Genomic DNA, 23240 nt, shown 5'->3' on the forward strand with positions numbered 1-23240 from the left:
ATAGCTGCACTGCAGGAAGCAGTTAGTGAGACTGCAAAGCCCTGGAAGCAAGGAAAGGGAGCAAAACATGAAGGAGAGAAGCAGGGAGGGAGGGGAAGAGCAGATATGGACAGTGGGTGCAGTCTCCCTAAGGCTATAGGGAGATGCCCTTTGTGCAATGACCAAAACAAAAACTTGGTTCTCTCTTGGTACACTTGCCATCCTGTTGATGAAATGATGGCTCCAGGAAAGAAACAGAAGGCGTTTTTAATGAGCTGTGATTCACACATCGGCATAATCTTCTCAGGTGCACAGCACAGTGGTTCCCTGTGTGCACAAGAGTGTGTGGCCACACCACTAACTGGTCCCAGGACATTCTCATCCCCTTAGAATAGTGTCCCCTTAGCCAGCACCCCCGTGGTTGCAGGACATTTTCACCAGCCTAGAATAGTGTCCCATTAGCTGTCACCCCACACAGACACACACACACAATCCCAGGACATTCTCACCACCCTGATTGATGTCCTCCTTGCCATCATCCCCGTTGCATCTTCCCCAGCTCTGTCCAGCCCGGGTGCTTCCTGCAGAGAGAGTCACACATGGGGCCTTGCCCTGCCTCCCCCAGCCTCTGTATTGTGGATGTGTGTTTCCTGTGATGCAACCCAGTCCCTGCTGCATCTGTTGTTCCATCTGAATAGCTCCCAGCTCCAAGTTACATGGACACTCAGGGACACACCGTATGTGTCCAGTCATCTGTGGGTGGGCATTTGAGCCGTTTCTATTTTTGTGGTTCATAGGAACAATTCTGCCCTGAACATTCGTGTAGAAGCATTTATGTGAATATGTTTCCAGTCCATCCAGGAGTAAGAGGGGCCTGGGGGCAGCTCTGCATTTGATCCTAGAGCTACAGTGTGTATTCCCACCACTGAAGTGTGAGGCTCTTGTCGTCTCTCCAGCCACACTGACATCTATTTCTGCTCTATGTCTTTCTAGCCAGCCCAGTATGTGTGATGTGCCTAGGCCCATTTTAAGACTTTGGCTGCAAAGAGAGGTGAATGTTAAAAATAAACGTTGAGGGATTCAGGCATTAGCACAGTGGGTTAAGCGCAGGTGGTACGAAGCGCAAGGACCGGCATGAGGATCCCGGTTCGAGCCCCTGGCTCCCCACCTGCAGGGGAGTCACTTCCCAAGTGGTGAAGCAGGTCTGCAGGTGTCTGTCTTTCTCTCCCCCTCTCTGTCTTCCCCTCCTCTCTCCATTTCTCTCTGTCCTGTCCGACAACGACGACATCAATAACAACAACAATAACTACAACAATAAAACAAGTGCAACAAAAGGAAATACATAAATATAAATATATATATTTTTAAACTAAATAAAAGTTGAAGAAGTAGAGAGACCTCTTATTGGCTAGGGCATCTGCCTGGCAATGCACAGCCCCAGTTGGTGCCCTGGCACCACGTGGGAAGACATAGCACTGGGGAGAGCTCCCATACTGTGGTTTCTCTCTCCTCTCTCTTTCTCTCCCTTTCTCCAAAAAATAAAGAATGGAAAATCAGGTGAGTGAGGACTACCTGTGGCCCTCTGTTGTTAAAATTCGGAAGGCTCTGGTCGGGCTGGCTTGCTTCACGGCGGGTAACAGAGACGCGGAGACAACGGCTGGGCAGGGCAGCTGTATTTCTTTATTCAGGAACAACGATTCACAAACTAAGACAAACTAATCACCAAACAGAACTCTGCTGTCTCTTTGCGGCGGCGCAAGCACTCTCTCTTTTACTCTGGAACTCAGGAACCCTCTCCCTTACTCTCGAACTCAGAAACTCTCGCACTCTCGCACTCTCGAACTCCGGAACCCTCTCCCAGGGTCCCTTGGGGCGGGGCCAAGCAGGCCCGCGAAATTAACAGGACTCATCCAATTCTCTTGGAGGGGGAGGGCTAGAACAAGCCAATGTAAAGCATACGACAATTCCCCCTTTTCTTTTTAACTAAATGACTATAGTATCAAGGGTGTGGGGTGAACAGAAACATATATAACCAAAACCAGCATGTTGCCAAGGGAAGGCCTGAGGGGGCCATATCTGAAAAAAAAAACATTTCTTGCCTCTGGGGGGCTACTTGCCTCGACGGGCATTTGCATGGGGGCGGGGAACGGCCTAGGGTCCCAAAGGCAGCTGGCTGCAACTTACTTACTATGAAACAAAACTTGTTATTAGCATATCTACTGCACGATCTAACATTTCTAATAGAGAAGGAATTTGAGACTTTTACATATCAACAACGTCTTTTAACCTTTTGTTACACCCATTCAAGATGGAGACACACCCTAGGTGTGGGCCGGAGAGGAAACCTCAGGCATGAGAATAATTAGCATAGCCATTGTGCGATCTACCATTTCTAATAGAGAAGGTAGTGTTTTACATATCAACAAGTCTATTTAACCTTTTGTTTAGACCAACTTAGTTGAAATATATTGATTGTTAACTAATTTTTACCTCAGACTTTAAATGTAAGTTAATTTTTATCTTTATGAGAATTACGTTGAAAACCTTTTTCATTTATCTTTGACTAGTAAGAATTTAGCCTTAAAGCTACTGTTTACCAAACTTTAAACATACACATAAACATAGTCATTAATACACGAGGAGAGAAACCTTTGTTACGAAGACATGTCATTTTAAACACGAATTTAAATCTGTACTGTCTTAGTTGTTGGGGGGGGGGTTCACCATCCGGAGGTGGCTTCCCGTGTAGCTCCACTTCTAGGAATTGCAGGTTGCGATCTCTGCACGAATCTCTGCGTACTCCAGCTTGTCTGCCTTCAGACCGGACCGGCGGCTGGAGATCTCGTGTGCCCAGTTTCGGCAGGGAGCCCGGGGGTCCGGGAGGCCCGGGATGGTTCCAGAATTCATAGAAAGAGAGCAGGCAGGCCATCTTTGTAGAAGTCGTGAGCCTAGGTGCCCAGGGGTGGCGGCCATGATAGGCCGCCGCGGCCCTGCCCCATGGCCCTGCCATGTCTGCTGCCCTGCTCGCAGTGGCCAAGCAGTGTGGAGGGATCACGCGTCCAGTGCCCTGCGCCACGCGGTGGAGAGCCGGCTCCTGTGGGCTGGCCTCGGGCTCTTGCGTGTTGACATAGAGCTCCAGCATGTTGGCATTGGGCTCCAGCATGTTGGCATCGGGCTCTAGCGAGCTGGCATCAGGCTCTTGCATGTTGTCCTCGTCCAGCCCCTTGCTGGGGGAAGCACTTCCGGAGTTGTTCCATCCCAAAATTTTAACAACAAATGGCGCCCACGTGGACCTGACCTGCGCATCTCTCAGATAAGTAAAGACAATTTGGCTACCTATGCACTATGGCCTTCTCTTCTGCTTGTGGAGAGATCTCCAAAGGCCTCTGCTCTTTCTTCACTAGACTGTTTTGCTGTTTCTGGAACATTTATGTCTGGACCACTCTGTGGTTTCCACTCGCTCGGGCGAACTCAGAACAGCCAGCGGGAATAGCCAGCGGGCGGGAGGCAAGGCGCAGAGCTGCTGTTTCCACCTGGTGGAACAGCCAGCCAGCCGGCTGCGCCCAGACAACCCCACGCACTGCGTCTGCAACCCCGCAGCCCCGCAGCCCACAGGAGGCCTACGCCACCATGCAAGAGCCCACGAAATTTTAACAACAGCCCTCAGTTAATTCCTCAGTGCCATATTAAATGGGGGGCACTTGGGACACTTCACAAGGAGTGGGGCAATGCTGTGTGCTCTGGTGTCTCTTTTTGTCTCTGTTTCTCACCCTCTCTCTGGAAAAAGGAGAAGAAGCTTCCTATAGGAACAATGGGCTTGTATGGGTGTAAAGCCCCATCAAAGCCTTAATAGCAGAATTAATTAGTTAATTAATACTGTGCCTCCTCTACAGACTCATTATGGGGCTGGGATCTCACCGTCTGAATGCTGTGTCAAAAATGCTCTTTTCATTGCTCCCCGAGACTGTGCATGTGCAACAGCCAGAGTCAGGCAGAGCAGCTCCCAGGGAATTAAGCTGATCTGATCCACTGAGCACAGGGGTGGTGTGGGCCAGTATTTGGGCCTTTTCTGAGCAGATGGAAGCCTGTAAGAGATTGTAAATGTGACTTCTAAGAATAAAAATGTTCTATGTTATTGAAAGAGGACTGGTCAAAGGAGGAAAGTTAAGGGCAGAGGCTGCATGAAGTAAACCCAGAATCCAGGTGGGGGTTGGGGGGTAAGGGGCAGTGCACCATGATAGGTAGGCAGAGGCAACAAAAGAGTGAGGGGCCAGGGACTCCCCTGAATGGGAGGAGGTCCTTGCACACTGTAATTCGTTCCATCAACTGGCACACCCAATTAAATGCACACATTACCATGTGCACGGACCCACGTTCAGGCTCCTGGCGCCCCCTGCAGGAGGAAAGCTTCACAAGCAGTGAAACAGTGCTGCAGGTATCTCTCTCCTCCTCTCAGTCACCCCGTCACCTCTCAGTTTCTCCCTGTCTTATCAAATTAAAAATAATAAATATTTTTAAGAAATAAAATGAAGAGAGCTGCCCTTCTGGGGATATGCAGTGTGCAAGAACGACATAGCAGCACACAGGCTCACCCCCTTCAAGGTGGGCTCAGGGTTGTGGCCCATGGTGTCGGTGTGGCTCTCAGTCTGATCTGTCAGTGCTTCTGCCCCTCAGAGGAGAACAGGAGACCTTGGTAGAGTGGAGAGTGGGGAAGGTGGGTTCTGAGGGAGTGGGAGCATTCCTGCCTGGGAACCCTGCAGCTGCAGAGCTGAGCCTGTGAGTATTGGCAGACCACAGGAGAAAGCAGCAGGACACTCGTGAGGGGCGAAGCTGCCAGGCAGGCTGGTGGTACAGAAGCTGGAGGGGCAGCAGCTGCGAAACAGCTCCCACAAAATTGATTTAGTGGTCAGATCATGATTAAGAGAAGTGACTGCACCCAGTTCACCCCCTCCTCATAGCAGCACACCTCCTGGGGTATGTCCCCATTCAGACATTACAGCTTACCAGAAGAAGGTTCTAGAAAAATGAATACCAGCAAGAAATCTGTCTACGAAGGTCTTGGGATTTTGTTTCCACCGTGTCTGCCCTCTCTTTTCTCTCTGCCAGTGTTTCTTTTTCTGAGAGTCTTTCATACCTGACCTCACCCCCACCGCCTACTCCCCCGGTGGAAACGAGTCCTTGTCTGAGAACATTGTGGCTTGGGGTCACTTCAGCCAATGTAAGGGACTCTGACACAGTCACCTTATATACCTCCAAGCAGGTTGTCTTTATTAGTTTTTTCTTCAAATGGTTTCAGGGGATGCGTTATTGCACATTAATGACTGTGACGTATGCACAGTGAGTCCTTGGTGTGTGTGTGTGTGTGTGTGTGTGTGTGTGTGTGTCCTGGGACATGCCTTTTACTCTGTCAAGTAAAGCTGGCAAGGTCATTTATGAAACCAGTTCATGTTGTTAATAGTTCAAACAGATCTTTTTCATTTTGCCTTTGGAAAGTTTTGCGTTTTTTTTTCCCCTTCCTGGGTTATCACTGGGGCTTGGTGCCTGCACTATTAATCCACTGCTCCTGGAGACCATTTTTCCCCATTTTGTTGCCCTTGTTGTTATTGTTGTTGTTGTTGTTGCTGATACTGCTGTAGGATAAGACAGAGAGAAATCAAGAGAAGAGCGCAAGACGGAGGGGGGAGAGAAAGACAAACACCTGCAGACCTGATTCACCGCTTGTGAAACAACCCCCTGCAGGAGGGGAGACAGATGCTTGAACCAGGATTCTTACACTGGTCCTTGAGCTTTGTGCCATGTGCGCTTAACCCGCTGCGCTACCTCTCAGCCCCCAGAGGTTATTTTTTACTTAAAAAATGTAGTGTTGCTGTATCTCTTGAAGCAGATTTCCAAGGAAGCTTAAAGATTTTAAAGAAGCACTGTTTTTCTGCAGTAATTTTATACTGTTTAGACATTTGAAAGTTGGACCATATATAGCTCACGGAGAGATAGGGTGCAGGCCTTGCCACGTGCGTCAGCCCGGCTTGAACCCTGGTATATGCTGTGCAAATGGAGGAGGCACTGGCACTGGTACTGTGGACAGTATCTCTGGCTCTATCCACATATCTATCTGTGTGTGCTTGTGTGCTCTACATCCTTATTTTTATCTTTATTTATTGGATAGAGACAACCAGACATTGAAAGGGAAGGGGAAGATAGAGAGACAGAGAGACAGGGAGACACCTGAAGCCCTGCTTCACTACTCATGAGGCTTCCCCCTGAAGGTGGGGACTGGAGGTTCAAACCTGGGTCCTTGCATACTGCAACATGTGCGCCCAGCCAGGTACGCCACCATGCTGCCCCCCTGCAGCCCTGCTTCAACACTCTTCATGTTTCCCCCCTGCAGGTGAGGATCGGGAGGCTGAACTTGGGTCCCTGCACATGGTAATATGTGCACTCAACAGGGTGTGCCACTGCCCAGGTCTCACCAGAGCTTTTTTGTTAAATTTAAAATTTTATTTTTTATTTATTATTATTTTTATTTATAAAAAGGAAACACTGACAAAACCATAGGATAAAAGGGGTACAACTCCACACAATTCCCACCACCAGAACTCCATATCCCATCCTTTCCCTTGATAGCTTTCTTATTCTTTAACCCTCTGGGAGTATGGACCCAGGGTCATTGTGGGTTTGCTGAAAAGGTCTGGCTTCTGCAATTGCTTCCTCGCTGAACATGGGCACTGATAGGTCGATCCATACTCCCAGCCTGCCTTTCTCTTTCCCTAGTGGGGCGGAGTTCTCTCACCAGAGCTTTTAGACCTTTGTCCACCTAAGCCCCCTTTCTGTGAATAGAGGAAGAAAAAAAAATTATCTAAAATTCAAAGCAAACTGCAGTTGAATATTGTCCTCCAACCCCAACACACAGCAATGTGTGGTTGTTCTTTGGGGAATTGCAGGTGGCTTCTAGGTCCCAAGGGTCCAAAGGCACCTCAGTAGATGAGATGGCTCCTTGGCATGACCCAAGGGCATTGGGGGTGTTGTGGGTAGAGCAATGAGCAGTCCACAGCAAGTCTGGGCTCCTGTCCTGCTCTAAATGCATTCAATGCACACATGCTCCTGGAAGGTCTGACTCTTAGCCTTTCCACCCGTCACATTGGTAAGTGAGCCCAGTTAAATACTGCGGGGGGTGGGGGGGGGTGACCGGCCTCCTGTGTGGTGAGGCAGAGGCTCTGGAAGGTTGTTTTCAACTTTACACTGTGGCAGCTGAGAGCAGAGAAACCCCTCAGGCCTCACTGGCCCATGGGTCCTGGTTGTTTCCCTCTCATTTCATTGGAGAAATCAGCACGATCATGGCACAGAGATGCCTCTCCAGTGTAGCTTCTAGGGTCAGAGGGGAACAAAGTGTGTGTCTCTCATCCAGCTGAAAGCGCTCATTGAGGGTTTTCTCTGAAAAAAATGCAACAGGTGGTCTCAAGCTCAGAATTTGTTCTTTTTGTCTGTTTTAAACAGTGTCTCTGGTGGGGAGCTGTTTGATCGGATAGTGGAGAAGGGGTTCTACACAGAGAAGGATGCCAGCACCCTCATCCGCCAGGTCCTTGACGCCGTCTACTACCTGCACAGGATGGGCATCGTCCACAGGGATCTCAAGGTAGGGGACACCGATCAACCCACCCCATGAACCTGTCACCAGGAGGGGGGAGGGTGCTCTGCCTGGAGTTGGGTGTATTGTTGCGCTTTAGTTATTGGGTCTTCTCTCCCTCTGTATTTTTCTTATTAAATAAATAAGTAGATAAAACATTTTTAAAATAGGAGAATGGAGCAAAATAAACTGTACTGTAGAATTAAAAATAGATTTGGTAATAATAATAACAGCAACAACCCTGAGCAGCGTCTCCAGCACAACTTGAGTATTCCTTTTTCTGTGTGTGGCACACTATGCCACTCTGGTGCCAGGCTTTTTCATTCTTTAGGGAGAGGGAGCTGAGGGAGACAGAGAATGAGAGGCACCACGGTACTGCTCCATCACTCATGAAGCTTCCCCTTTGCATGGTGCTCCCCTGTGGTGGCCAGGGCCTTGAACCCAGGTCATTGAGCATGGTAGAGTGTGCGCTCTAGCAGGTGAGCTGTCTCCTGACTTGTTCCTTCCTTCCTTCCTTTTCTTTTTTTTTCTTCCTTTCTTTCTGCAGCATGTAGGACTGAACCTAGAGCCTTGAGATCTGCAACACTGCCTAGGTGATCTCCCCTACCCAATCTCTGTTTTGTTGTTTTGTTTTGTTTTTTGAGATGGAGAGGGAGAACAGGCCCTCACACACAGTAGGCCGAGTGCTCTCTCAGAGGAGCTCCCCCCACACACACACCTCATTACATGTTGCTGGTTGGCTTGTTCAGTCAGCCTGCAGGTGGAGTCGGGCCTCCAGCTGTGAAGAGCTCTTGTGGCCTGGCAAGTGTTGCTGCCTGACCCCGCTCCCCACCACCTGTGATGGCTTCCTGGTTTTCTTTGCAGCCGGAGAATCTGTTGTACTACAGCCCTGATGAGGAGTCCAAGATAATGATCAGTGACTTTGGCTTGTCGAAAATGGAGGGCAAGGGAGACGTGATGTCCACAGCCTGTGGGACTCCGGGCTACGTGGGTAAGGATGCCTGTGTGTGTACCCCCTTGCTCCTCTGAGCATGTGGTTGCCACCTGTCAGCTTTAGTGCCTCCTGACCCATGACCAGTCACAGGGACACAGCCGTCTCCTTCCCCTCGGGGAAAGAAGAGAAGGGCTGAGTCCTTCTGGCATGCCCTGGGCGGTGATCCCCAGGGCCTGGCTGGGAGGATTTCTGTTTGATTTGATCCAGGCCTGGACTGCAGGCTGCTAGTGACTTTAGATGAACTCCCAGGCCCCCGAGACCAGAGCTACTCATCACCTCTCTCTGTGCCATGTGATAGAGAACACACTGACAGTGCAGGGGCCCAGGCTTAGGGGTCTCTAAGCAGAGAGGAAACAAGGGTGGAAAAGACTGAGGCGATGCAGACCAAGGCAGAGCCAGAGCCACTTGCCTCTCTCCTTTCCTTCCTTCCCCCATCCCCCCTTTTCCCCTTTCTTCCTTTCTCCTGATTCCATTATAATGATAAATTTGACTCTGAGTTGTTTTACCACAACTAAAAATAATTTTTTTAAAAAAAGAAAGAAAATATGTCAGTTGTGCATCATGCTACAAGCCGTTTTCAGAGTCATCTGCGAGATTCCTTGAGAGACCATGTCACAGGCCGGCGGGTCAGGTTAAGCTGCAGTGTGGACGGAGCATTTCCACTGCCACGCATGGTGCACCAGTGCTACACTAGGGCTCAAACCCAGGACCTCCCAAGTGGTGAGCAATGCTCACCTGCTTGAGAAGCTCTGGCACTCTTTCTTTCTTACTTTTTTTTTTTTTTTTTTTGCCTCTAGGGTTGTTGCTGGGGCTCGTAGCCAGCACTACAAATCCACTGCTCCTGGAGGCCTTTTTTTTTTTTTTTTTCTATTTTGTTGGGTAGGACAGAGAGAGACAGAGAGGGGAGGGCGAGAGAAACACAGACAACTGCAGACCTGCCTTTGCCACTTGTGAAGCGTCTACCCTGCACGTGGGGATCCAGGGGCTTGAACCCAGGTCCTTACACAGGCCATTGTGCTTAGTACTATGTGCATTTAACCGGGTGAGCCACTGCCCGGCCCCCTGCTCTGGCACTTTTCTAGGAATAAGAAACACCTGCGGGTTTCACCACTGATGAAGCATCCTCCCCTGTAGGTGGAGACCCGGGGCTTGGATCTGGTCTTCTTGCATGGTAACATCCTCTACTAGATGTGTCTCTGCCCAGATCCTGACTTTGTGAATTTTTTCCCATTGTCGTTGTTGCATAGGACAGAGAGAAATGGAGAGAGGAGGGGAAGACAGAGAGGAGGAGAGAAAGATAGACACCTGCAGACCTGCCTCACTGCTTGCAAAGTGACCCCCCTGCAGGTGGAGAGCCAGGGGCTCGAACCAGGATCCTTGTGTGGGTCCTTGTGCTTCGCACTATGTGCACTTAACCCGGTGCACCACTGCCCAGAACCTATGATTTTTTTTTCTTAATGCAGCACTGGGAATGAACTCAGAGTCTCTTGCATTCACAAAACCCACCACTGAGAGAGCTCCCTGGGCTGCTTCATTTATTCTTTTGTTTATTTATTGTGGTGGAGATGGGGGGAGATAGACAAGAGGAGAAAAATACACAGCACAGCTCCACCATCCATGGAGTCTACCAGTGCTGTCCACAGTGCCTCCGTGTGGTGGTGACACCCAGCATGACAAGGCACAGGCTTAACCTGTGCAGTTTCTTCATGGCTTCCCTCTAAGTAACTGAGATGGGGGATGAAATGCTATCGTTTCTAGCCTAGCATCATTTTGTTGAGCTAGAAAGGAAGGAAAAAGGAATTGTGTAACTTCTCTTTTTCCCCCACACTTAATGACTGAAAACCAAAACATCAGATCTGCTAAACTTTCTATCAAAGTTGCCAGCAGGACAGCTCACTTGGATAGTGCCACTGCTTTGTTATGCGTGCAACTCAGTTTTAAGCCTGGCCCATGCCACACTGAAGAATGCTTTGGTGCTCTCTCCCTCTGTCTCTCTAACTATGTCTCTTCTTTCTATCTGAGAAAGTCAACTTGGAGCAGTGAAGCTCCAGGGACAAGAAAAATAAGTGAATGAATAAAGTGGTGTTTCGTGTCTGATCGTAGAGGAGACGGTTTGCTTAGATGCCGAACTGTCACCGGCCCATTAGACAGACTGACACTCAGCCCAGACTCATGTTCTTTACTGCCAGTTTGCTGTAAGCATCCTTCCTCAGGCCATTGAATTCCAGGTCTGTCCATATTCCAGAACCCCAGCTGCCTCTCCCTCCTTCCTGCCTCACTGCTTCCTGGTCTAACTCGCGTCTGAGGGAGCAGAGTCGGCATCTCAGCTCAACCAACCCCTGCTGAAAATTATAAACCAAGCCAGTGCCCTGTGGGGACTCTCATGCCTGTGCTGACATTTGAGAGGCTACCAGGGAAAAACAGCGAACTGCTGTGTTGAGAAATGTTCCTAGTGAATTGTAACTCTCGGGGGAGGGCAAGAAAGAGGGAGAGAGGCTCGCAGGCAGGAGGGAAGAGAAGGTGCTGTCCTGCCGCACTCCGGGAACACCCAGTGAGGAGCTTTCCCAGCAAGGAGAGGCTCTTGCCCTGTCTGCTACTCAGCAGAAAGCCCCTCTGTCTGTGGGATTGTTTTTTTGTTTGTTTGTTTTTGTTTTTGTTTTTTCATGCTATGCCAGGAATGAACTCAAGGCCTTGTGCCTGTCTGTGTGATAGCACTGAACAGTCTCCTTGGCCCAATTTCCTCATCTTTATTTTTCTTTTCTGCTGGGACTGCATGCTCCAAGAGTCCACAACTCCCAGAAGATTTTATTTATTTGTTTGTTTGTTTATCTATTTATTATTTGAGGGTGAAAAAGCAGGAGAGGGAGAGAGAAGAGACCCCACAAAACTGCTCCACTGCTTGTGAAGCTTCTCCTGTGCTGTTCCCATGTGGTGGCTGAGGGTGAGGTGGCCTCAGTTCTTCACACCTGGCAAAGTGTGCACTCATTTTTTGGGGAGAGGGAGAAACAGACACAGAGACCCCACAATACCATGCCACCATCTGTGGAGCAACCCTGCCACAGTCTATGATGCACCCATGAGGGGCCAGAGCTCAAAGCCAGGAGTGGCCCCTGTGCCAGGCTCCCAGAGAGCATGTGTGGTGGATCCTCTGTGCAGCCCCGAGCTCCCTGGAGGCAAAGGAAGGGGGCCACACTTTCTAGAACCAACTAGAGGTTCTAGAACTGACTAGAGGCCCCTCAGACCCTTCAGCTGAGGATGCCATTCAGACAGCCTGAGCCTCTGCTCAGCACTGAGTTATATAGCCGCCCAGTGTAAGTCGATTGAATATCTGTTCGCTTGTATCTCCCCTCTGTCCACACAGCTCCTGAGGTCCTCGCCCAGAAACCGTACAGCAAAGCCGTGGACTGCTGGTCCATTGGAGTCATCGCCTACATCCTGTAAGTGTGGTTCGCCACCTTGGCTGCTTTTATTCTGATTTTGGAAAAAAAAAAACTGTAGCAAAAATATATACAAAATGCTGAGTTTCCCATCATAACCATCCATAGGGATTCGACTCAGAGGCATTTAGCACATTCACAGTATGAACAGCCATTGCTGCTATCTGCCTCAGAACTTTGCATCACCCTCAAACTCTCCTGACATCAAGCACTCTGTCCCCGTTCTCTTTCCCTGTGTCTCTGAATGTGACTCCTCAGTCACCTCGTTTAAGTGGAATAATTATATCCTTTTGTTCCAGCTCACTGACTATAGGATAACATCGTCAAGGCTCACCCATAGTGCGCCATGTATCAGAATCTTATTCTTTTTCAAGGCCAAATAATATTCAATTGTATGTTAATCATGTTTAGCCATTCCTGTCAGTGAATGGTCTGTCTCATTATTCCTATGTTGCTTCTACCTTTGGCCTCTTGTGAGCAATGCTGCCGTGAATGGGAGTGGACAAGGATCAGCTTTGTGTCCTTTCATTGCTGTCTGGGAATATAGAGCTGGGAGTGGGACTGCTTAGCTCTTGAAGTACTGCCATACTGTTCTTCAAAGCAGCAGCACCAGTTCACATCCCGAGCGGCAGTGCACCTGGGCTCCCCTTTCCCCACATCCTCCCCCCCCCCCCAGACTTCCCTTCCTTTCTCACACCAGGCAGCCTCACAGGTCCCGGGTGTAGTGCATTGTGATTGTGATGACATTTTTCTTATGGTCTGTGATGTTGAACATGAAGCTTATTCACAAGTTCACCCTGTATTTACTTTTGTAAGATGCAGACAGACACCAGTGCACTGCTCAGCTCTGCTATATGCACTGTGGGGGTTTAAACTTAGAACCTCATGCATACAACTCCTGCACTATGCCACTGAGCTATTTCACTGGCTTATTATGTTATCATGTTTAACCTTTTCTTTCTTTTTTTAATATTTATTTATTCCCTCTTGTTGCCCTTGTTTTATTGTTGTAGTTATTATTGTTGTTGTTATTGATGTCGTTGTTGGATAGGACAGAGAGAAATGGAGAGAGGAGGGGAAGACAGAGAAGGGGAGAAAAAGATAGACACCTGCAGACCTGCTTCACCACCTGTGAAACGACTCCCCTGCAGGTGGGGAGCCATGAGCTCGAACCAAGATCCTTAGGCCAGTCCTTGTGCTTTGCACCACCTGTGTCTAATCCACTGCACTACTGCCCGACTCTCCATGTTTAACCTTCTACATCTGAGTCTATTCTTCATGTAACTTTAAAAACACTGTTATAGGAGCTGAGAGATATCTCACCTGGTAGAATGCATGATTTACTATGTACAGGGACCAGGCTCAAGCCCCAGGTCAGCACATGGGAACACCAGAACACAGGAAAAGCTTCAGGAGTGTTGGAGCAGTGCTGTGCTGTCTCTCCCTCTCTGAGTGATATTTACAAAAAATATTAAGAGTCTGTTGGGCACAGCAGAATGTTGCAGGTTCAAAAGGCTCCCATGGAAGAGGCCCAGGAGCTGGCTTACCTGGGGAGTGCACACTTTGTCACATGCAAGGACCTGCATCTGAGCCTGCAGACACCAAGTGGGAGCACCTGCATGAGGGCCGCTTCACGAGTGGTGGAATAGTGCTGTGTTGTCTCTCCTATCTCTTTCCCTCTCTGTCTCTCACCCTCTAGCTGAAAAAAAGAAAAAGTCTGCTGGGAGCAATGCTATGTCCTTGCCAGAGAAAGTGGGGGCAGGAGAGAACAGAAGAGCAAGCTCGTTCCCCCTCGTGACCATAACCAACCCTGATGACCTCCCAAGACTCCTGCAGGCTTGAATGCGTGGCTGTGGGTCTCAGAATTTTTCTTCCTCCTGTTGACTGACCTTCAACCCCATCCCCTTCTTCACCTGGAGACTGTGAGCAGGTGGAGGCTGGCCGGGGAATCCGGCCCATCCGTGGACACCTCAGAGCTGCTCATTCTTCACGCCCCGTGTAACTGAAGGAGTGTTATTCACTCCTAAGCCCGCCAGACTCTGGGATGACAGCCCATAGCACCACAGGCTCCCCTCCACGTTCCACACCGACATTCCTCATTCTGTCAGCGCAGACACTCAGGAGCTGGCTCTCTTCCCGCCGCTAAGCTCATTTCTGTGTCATCCATCATTTGGAAGGAGACAGATGTTTTTCTACAGACACTCATATTTTAAAAACCACAGTTGTCGGGTCCTGATCCTGCAGGGATTCTTCCTCCAGGGACCTGAGCTGGGGAACAGCATTCTTGCCTGTGTGGCTTAAGCTGTTGAGAAGGACTGAAGGTGGAGAGAGCAAGAAGGACACCCTGTGGGCTGTTGGGGCCCAGAGGAAGAGGTGGGACCTGTCCAGACAGTACCATTCCCAGGGGGGAAACTTCCCCTCCAGGGGAGCCAGCAGCTCTCTGACTAGAGATTCTGGGGTCACCTGAAGACTGCCTTTCTTCTTCATCTCCTCTTCCTCCACCTTCTCCTCCTCCTCTTCCTCCCAGGGAATAAATCTTTGGCCTCTCACTTGCATGATATCTCCACTGAGCAACCTCCTGGGCCGATTTTTCACTGTTTTTATTTTACAGAGAGATAATATAGAGGGGAGAGACACCACAGTGCCACCTCACCATCCATGGAACTCCCCCCAGTGCTGTCCATGGTGCTCTCATGTGGTGCCAGGAATCAAACCCAGGACCTCACACAGGGAAGGCCTATGCTCTAGCCACTGAGCCATCACCAGAGCAGTAGTGCCTAGGACTTGGTTCAAGAGGCCCTGCGTTCTATCCCCAGCACTGTATATGCCAGCACTAAGTGGCACTCTGGTTCAAAAATAAAAAGAAACACATTTTTCAAAAGAAGTGAAATCAGACCCAGTCATTCATCATGTTCAGACAGTGCAGTGAGTTGATTCACATGAACCAGACTCAGATGGAGTCATCAAAGCAAAACCAGAGGATGCAAGTCCAGCATCTGAGGCTCAGCTGTAAGATGGCTTAAGTGTGGCTGAGCATCACACATGGGCCCATGATGCTCCTCGGTGCCCAGGACAGGACTCTGCCAGCTGCCTGTCTTAGCCCCCGCTGTCAGCCCCTAGAGGAGAGCCTCATAGGAAATGCTCTCTGGGTGCAAAGCAGGGAGTGCAGGGGCAGGCACAGCACTGATGGGAGGATATCTGCAAGTGGCATCATGGAGGGAAATAAAACACCCAGGGAGGTGTCCAGTGGTAGAGCATAGGACAGCTAAGCCTGAGGTCCTGAGTTCAGTCCCCGTCACCGTGCATGCCAGAGTGATGCTCTGGTACTCTCTCTCTCATTAAAGAAGCCAGTAAATCTTGTTAAATGATTTGGGATTAGGGGTAGGTCGCATAATGGTTATGCAAGCAGACTCTTCGTGCTTAAGGCTCCAAAGTCCCAGGTTCAGTCCCCTGCACCACCATAAGCCAGAGCTGAGCAGTGCTCTGGTTAAAAAAATAATAATAATTTTTTTTTTTTTTTAGTTCATGTGAAATGGAGTCACACAGGAGAATCAGAGGGACAGAGGCAGGGATGCACTTTCCAGTTTGTGCGATGCTAGGGGCCCAAACAAGGAGCCTTCACTCCGCCCGGCAGGCTGCTTCCCCAGCTGCAAGAAAACAAATCTGAAAAAGCAGAAGGGAATTCTGCATCTCAGGCAGTGATGGCTTCAGGGCAGGTGGCTTCCACTTGTGTCTGTCCTTGGTCGCCGTGAGGCTGTGGGGTGGCACGGGTGCCCATGTAGGGTAGGATGTCACCCTCGGTGCTTTCCCACTCTGCAGGTATGGCTTCTAGCTGGATGGAGGTGCAGCATCAATTCAGTGGCAGCTAAGGCTTCGGGGTGTTTTCCCTGGAGCGTGCCAGGCAGAGGAGGTGACAGCTCTTCATTCCCCATTTATGGATCCTAGTACGCAAGGCTGCAGAGGCCCCTTCAATGGCCAGCACCACCTCGCCTGGTGTCATTCCCGCCTGCTAGCAGGGATGAAGGAAGCAGCACAGTCATGGTGTGACTGGCTGACTGTAACAGAGCAGAGGGAGGAGATGGGGCAGCGCCCAGGGCAGGACATGACTCCTGCTGGCCATGGGGAACCCCCCTTCCCCAGAGGGGTGGCAGGGAGCTGGGTGTGGAAGGCTGGACTGGGCCCCCACACAGGAAGCTCTGGTTTATCTTTCTAGATCAGATATCTAAGGAGGGGCCGTGCCTGTCAGACTTGAGGAAAAACGTGCTGTGCTGTTCAGTCTGAAACATGCTTCATAGATAGAACTGGGGTCGGGGGGCAGGGGAGTGTCTCCTCTTCAGCTTTCAGCTCCTGATGTCGGAAACTGGGTTGCAGGGAGGATGTAGGCTGAGGCTTATAGACCTGTGAGTGCACTTGGCAGTTCTCTGGGCAAACCAGAGACTCAGAGAGATCCTGGCCGGGTCTGAAATGTTTACTCTTGGTCCAGGTGGTGGAACTCCAGGTTGAGTACACAAGTTACAATGTGCAAAGAACAGGGTTCAAACCCCAAGTTCTCACCTGCAGGGGGGGAGGAGGCTTCATAAGCAGTGAAGCAGTGCTGCAGGTCTCTCTCCCTGTCTCTCTCCCCCTTCTAGCTCAGTTTCTCTCTGTCTCGTTTAATTCAAAAGTTAAAAAATAAAAACTAAAAGACAGTTTAAAAGAAAGAAAGAAAAGGAAAGGAAAGGAAAAAAGAGAAAGAAAGAAAGAAAGGAAGAAAGAAAGAAAGGAAGAAAGGAAAGAAGGAAGGAAGGAAGGAAGGAAGGAAAAAAGGAAGGAAAGAAGAAGAGAAAAAGTAAGTTTATACACAGCTGGGCCCCTCAGATTGGGATCTGGGCAAGGAGGGGGACAAAATGTGGAAAGGGGGGTCTGGTGGTAGTGTGGCAGGTTAAGTACACATGGCATGAAGCACAAGAACCGGCATCAGGATCCTGGTTTGAGCCCCCGGCTCCCCACCTGCAGGGGAGTCGCTTCAGGGATGGTGAATTAGGTCTGCAGATGTCTGTCTTTTCCCTTCTCTGTCTTCCCCTCCTCTCTCCATTTCTCTCTGTCCTATCCAACAACAGCAATGACAATAATAATAACAACAAGGGTCACAAAATGGGAAAAATGGCCTCCAGGAGCAGTGGATTCGTAGTACAAACACTGAGCCTTAGCAATAACCCTGGAGGCAAAAAAAAAAAAAAAAGAAAATGTGAAAAAGAGCAACACAATCCATTTGGAGTAAAAAACAAAAAAAAACTCTTTTAAAAACCCTCTGCACACAGCACAAGGGTGGACTCAACAATCCCATCATGCAAAGCTGTTGTGGTGTATGTATATGTACATTTATTTATATATATATTATAGAGCAGAGGTGCTCTGGTCAAAGGGCATCCATTCCTTAGTGCATCTGCTCAGTGTGCAACCCCCCTCCCCACCAGCCTTGGATCAGACAGATTTCTGCCTTCCAGAGAAGGCCACTCAGATTCTCCTGACTTGCTGGGGCTTTTCAGAGCTCCACTAGGCCTGGGCTGGTCTCCTGCAGGCACAGAGATTTACAGGCTCCACTTTCTTCTATGGTTTCCTGGTCTGACTGCATCAAACATCCTTTCTCAGATTTGCCTTTTGCATCAGTGTTCTCAGGGAAGCCTGAACTGGCTGAACGCGGGCTTAATGCAGACTAGCTATATTAAGATGTTTCTCTTCTGAAAGGTATAAAACCACTTCTTCACTGAAGGAGTACCTTTCGAGTGCTCAGGAATCTCACTTAGGTCTGTTGCTTGGTGTCCCTGTTCCCCATGTCAGTGAGGCACATCCCTCACTTCCCACAGACTTCTGGATGGTCGAGACAGGAGGTGTTCTAGCCTGTGAACCTTCACAACTGTGCCTGGGAGCAGGGCACCAATAAAGGCCATTGGAGGCCAAGTTAGAGTTCAGTTCAGTGCAGGCTCAGTCAGTGCTCTCCCTACAGAAGGCAGACTGGGCAGCATGATAGGTATTGCCATATTTTCTTTCTCCTTTTAATTCTACCCAGAGACATACTCTGGTTTATGGTTCTGCTGGGGATTGAACCTGGAATGTTGGAGCCTCAGTCATGGAAGTCTTTCTCAGACCACTGTGTCATCTCTTGGCTCTGGGTATTGATTCTCTGACTGCAGGGGCTCTGAGCTGTAGTTCCTTTCTTTGGTGGCTCTTCCAGCCTCATTTCTGGCTCTGGTTTAAGCATGGACTATTTGAAAATACCCTGGTTTCTTCAGGCATCTGTTTTTGTAGGGAGGAAGGCACAGAGCCAAGGGCAAGTGAGTGGGAGGATGGTGGCTAATGGAGCCCAATGGCAGGGTCAGTGTGTGGGGCTTCAGCTGGAGTCTGTGCTCATCCTTTCAGCTGCCAGGGAAAGTCAGCCCAGGCTCCTGTCCTTGTCCATCTCTATTAATGGTCTTCCCCTTCATGGACCCCCTGCTCCAAGGGGGCATTGTAGACAACCTTCATCACCTGGCATTCTCCATAAAGCCCACCAGCTTGCTCCTGACACTGGACAGAAGCACTAAGACTTCAGCAGGCTGGTGTCAGTCAGTGGAACACCAGGCTCTTCTGGAATGTGTGTCAGGGAGGAGCAGTGTCCCCCCTCCTACCCCATAAGGGCAGGGAGTAGTTCAGGCAGGTAGAAGCTCTCAGGGCCCCTAGCCCAGCATCGGGGCTATTTCTAGACTTTTGTCCCTGAGAGCCTAGCTCAGCGGTTCTCTGCCAACAACAGAGCCTCTGCTAGAACTGTCCATTCAAGCAAGAATTTACCTGCAATCATACAGATCCCTGTATAGTTCTCGTTCGTTCATTCATTCATTCATTCATTCATTCATTCATTCATTCTGAGAGAGGAAAGGAGAGACAGACTGAAAGAGGAGAGATAGCACAGCACCACTCCACCATCCGTGGGACTCCCCCACTGCCATGTTATAGTGCCCCCATGTGGTGTCTGGTCTCAAACCCAGGGTCTCAGGAATAGCAAATGCTATACTCTACCTGCTGAGCTTTCTCCATGCACCTCTTTTTCTTTTTTTTTTTTTGCCTCCAGGGTTATTGCTAGGGCTTGGTGCCTGCACCACGAATTCACTGCCAGTCCTGGGGGCCATCTCTTCCCCTTTTTGCCTTTGTTGTTTATCGTTGTTGTCATTATTATTGTTGTCATTGTTGTTGGATAGGATAGAGAGAAATCAAGGGAGAAAGGGAAGACAGAAAGGGGGAGAGAAAGATAGACACCTGCAGACTTGCTTCACTGCTTGTGAAGTGACCCCCTACTGGTTGGGAGCCGGGGGCTCAAACCGGGATCCTTGTACCGGTCCTTGTGCTTTGTACCATGTGCACTTAACCCACTGTGCTACTGCCAGGCCCCCTTCTTTTCCTATTTTTACAGTGTATTTATTTGTTTATGATAGAGAGAAGGAGTAAGGGAGATCCTGAGTTCAGTGCCTGGCAATGCATATACTTCACTCTGGCACATGTGCTACTAGTGATCAAACTTGGGACTTCATGCCTGAGAATCTGGCGGTTATCCACTGCACTGCCTCCCAGCCCACACCCTCCCAGCCCTCACTTTTTAAGTGTACTGGACTCCAGTGACTAGCAGGCTGCTCTTCTGTATTTGTGTCTGCCTTCCAGCACCATCGAGATTAACCCCTTTGGCCATTAAATCATACGTTTCTTTCCCTAGGCCTCCTGTGCTCACAGAAGGTGTGAGTTCTCTGCTGTAGGGGGGCTGTGCAGGCTCACACAACTGTGGGCCCGTGGCTTCTCAGGGGACAGAGCATTGAGGTCTGCTGGCCGCGTGGCTGTGTCACACTCTCCCCTCCCCCTTGCCTTCCAGGCTCTGTGGCTACCCTCCCTTTTACGATGAAAATGACTCCAAACTCTTTGAGCAGATTCTCAAGGCGGAATATGAGTTTGACTCCCCATACTGGGATGACATCTCCGACTCGGGTAGGTGGCCTGGCTCTGTGTGGGTGACCACAAGGCTGTGGACAGCTGGTCTTGTGTGTCTCTTGCTGCTCTAGAGCCCCTGGGAAATGAGGTGGTGTCCTGCCATGCAGCCACATGCAGACATCCTCCCCTGTGCTCTCTTTCTGAACAGCCAAAGACTTCATTCGGAACCTGATGGAGAAAGACCCCAATAAAAGATACACTTGCGAGCAGGCAGCCCGGCACCCATGGTAAGGAGGGCACCCTCGGGGGCTTCCTGATGGCCCTTCCTGACCATGTCACCTCACATCCCCGCAGCTCAGCCATCCTCAGCATTTGAGTCATGTTGTCCCCAGGGGACATGCACTTCTGGAAGTACAGATCACAAGTGTGCAGGAGAGCGAGTGCTGTGGCTTTTTCACTTTACATGACTTTATTTGTTTATTTTTTTGATATCAGGACTCTATGCCTGAATGATTCCATTGCTCCTGGAGGACCACTTTTCTTTTAAAAAAAACTTCTCATAGAGAGGGGGAGAAGAGAGACCCCACAACACTGCTCTGCCATTCATGGAGCTTCCCCTGGTGTAGGGGCTCCCCCATATGGTGTTGGAGGCTCAAGGTTGAGTTTTCACACTTGGTAAAATACATGCCTTACTAGATGAACTTACAGCCCCTCAACTTAATAGATGAGCTTTCAGCTCTTCAACTTTTTTTTATTGTCACTACCAGAGTTTCACCACCCTACATTGACTTTCTCAGATGGCGGTGGGGGTGGGGGAAGAAACCACAGTTGCTAAACTTCCTCCAATATGGTAGGGGCCAGGCTTGAACCTTGGTCTCTCACATAGTAAAGCAATGCACTATCCTAGTGAGCTATTTCACCAGCCCTTTGGATTACTTTTTAACGTTGTGTGTCTGGGGAGGGGGTGAGCTCAAGGCCCTGTACATGCATGATGCCATTGCTAAGTATTCTCCTCAGCACAACTTTCTATTCTTTTTGTGGGGTTGGGGAGACACAGAGGGAGGATGGGCACCTGGGCATCACTCCATCTTCCATGGTGCTCCCATATGATGCTGGTATCCCCCCCCACCCCTGGACATGGAGCATGGTAATGTGCATGCTATACCAGGTAAGCTATCCCCCAGCCCCCAGTCCCAGGAAACACTTTTCAAGACGCCCCTTCACCTATGTTTCCAGGATTGCAGGGGACACAGCCCTCAACAAAAACATCCATGAATCTGTCAGCGCCCAGATCCGGAAGAACTTTGCGAAAAGCAAATGGAGAGTAAGTGTTTCTGTTAAACTGCGAAGGCCTCACTGCTCCCCTGAAATCTGGCACTTGTCTCAGGTTCTCCCTGATTTCCAAAGGTATCATCACCCCCTTCGTCGCCCCCAGTTTGCTAATCCTAAGAGGAGAGAATGCAGGCATGAGAGGGTCAAGTGGGTGATTTCCTGATTCTCTGTGGTTCAGAAACAGCTAGTGAGCTGGCCACAGGCCTCTCTTTGCTCTCCTGAACTTTGAAGAGTGACCTTGGAAGAATGTGAAAATAAGGGAGGCAGGAGGAATAACAGGGAGTGTGAGTTGAAGCCATCAGTAGCTCCTGGTGAAAATACAGTGGGCTGAAACCACAGCAGTTTTGTGACCATTGCTTGAAGCCCTACTTCTCCTCCGTGGGTCTCTGGGAACTGGCTACAGAGAGAGCATAGAAGTGAAATTAGGGAGTCGGGTGGTAGTGCAGCGGGTTAAGCGCAGGTGGCACAAAGTGCAAGGACCGGCGTAAGGATCCCGCTTCAAGCCCCCGGCTCCCCACCTGCAGCAGAGTCGCTTCACAGGTGGTGAAGCAGGTCTGCAGGTGTCTATCTTTCTCTCCTCCTCTCTGTCTTCCCCTCCTCTCTCCACTTCTCTCTCCTATCCAACAACGATGACATCAATAACTACAACAATAAAAAAGGGCAACAAAAAGGGAATAAATAAATAAAAATTTAAAAAAGAAGTGAAATTAATTCCATTGAACCTCGTTTATTCTGAACCATTATAATATCCCCCTTTACTCTAAAAATCTCTCAAGATATGGAGAAAAATGCTTCACATCTATTCTGCATGTTAAATCACAAACACGACTCTCCAAAATAGTTTCAGGAGAGTGGTCAAAGAAATGAGTGTGCTTGTGGGAGGTGTGGCCCCCAAGTTTTTTTCCTAAAAGATTGTGGGAAAGTTTGGCTGGAATGCCTGGGGTGCAGTAGTAAGACCTGGTCTGCATCTTTTAAGATTTATTTCATCTACTGAGAGAAGAGAGAGAAAGGGAGAAAGAAGCTCATAAGCAGCACTCTGGTACATGCAGTACCAGGAATTGAACTTGTGACCTCATACCCCCAACGGTGGCATGGTGATGCAGCTCTGGACTTCCAGGCATGAGGGCGTGAGGTCCTAACAAGCCGGGATCCTCTGTCAGCTGTCCTCCAATCCCCTTTCTTCATCCACAGCAAGCATTCAATGCCACGGCGGTCGTGAGACACATGAGGAAATTGCACCTTGGCAGTAGCCTGGACAGTTCAAATGCAAGTGTTTCCAGCAGCCTCAGTTTGACCAGCCAAAAAGATTGTGCGTATGTGGCAAAGCCAGCACTTTGCCAGTTGCGCCACCGCCCAGCCCCTTTGCCTTCACTCTCAGACCCCCTCCTTACGGAGCTGTTGTAAGAAATAAGCAGCTTTCAGCTTGACAGCACACGTGAGCAACTCACCCAGTGCTCAGTAAACAGAGGCTGTCGTGTTGCAGTGGCCAGACCATGTCACATCCGCATGCAAAGCAACCACATCACTAAATGTGACTCCATATGTTTGTTTATGTGACACTGGGCAATGACCTGGGGACCTCATGCATGTGTGATGCCACTCAGCATCCTCAGGCCCAGGCTTTTATTCTGTGTCCTTATCGAGAGCAGGGGAGAGACACAGAAAAGAGAAACAGAAGAGAGACACCTCAGCACCACTCCACCATCCATGGAGCTCTTCCTGGTGCTGACTTTGTGGTGCTATGCTGAGGCTCAGACCCTGCACCTCAGTCCTGGGAAGGCATGTGTTCTACCTGATGAACAATCTCTCTGCCCATAAACGTCATTAATTATGAGATTGCTGTTACTATGAACGAAGGAGTGGGGTCTGGGGCGAGGTTAGCAATCAGAAACATGTGCCCTGGTTCCTTGCAGTGGGGAGTGGGCACGTCTGTCCCTCTGCAGCT

General features: G+C 49.6%; 1 protein-coding gene across 3 annotated transcripts in view; it reads left to right on the top strand.

Annotated features, from left to right (window-relative positions):
* Positions 1-23240, top strand: part of CAMK1D (calcium/calmodulin dependent protein kinase ID) — a 268432-nt gene that overhangs the window by 240112 nt on the left and 5080 nt on the right. For 2 of the 3 annotated variants that reach the window (XM_060192177.1, XM_007524625.3), the window contains 7 exons: positions 7471-7609; positions 8465-8591; positions 11956-12031; positions 19908-20020; positions 20172-20250; positions 21200-21287; positions 22487-22604. In XM_060192177.1, the coding sequence (XP_060048160.1) occupies positions 7471-7609; positions 8465-8591; positions 11956-12031; positions 19908-20020; positions 20172-20250; positions 21200-21287; positions 22487-22604 (740 nt within the window). The remainder of the gene's footprint in view (positions 1-7470; positions 7610-8464; positions 8592-11955; positions 12032-19907; positions 20021-20171; positions 20251-21199; positions 21288-22486; positions 22605-23240) is intronic. The other variant, XM_060192176.1, reaches the window with a different exon arrangement.

This window comes from Erinaceus europaeus, chromosome 6, assembly GCF_950295315.1.
Source record: "Erinaceus europaeus chromosome 6, mEriEur2.1, whole genome shotgun sequence".
Taxonomy (NCBI): Eukaryota; Metazoa; Chordata; class Mammalia; order Eulipotyphla; family Erinaceidae; genus Erinaceus; species Erinaceus europaeus.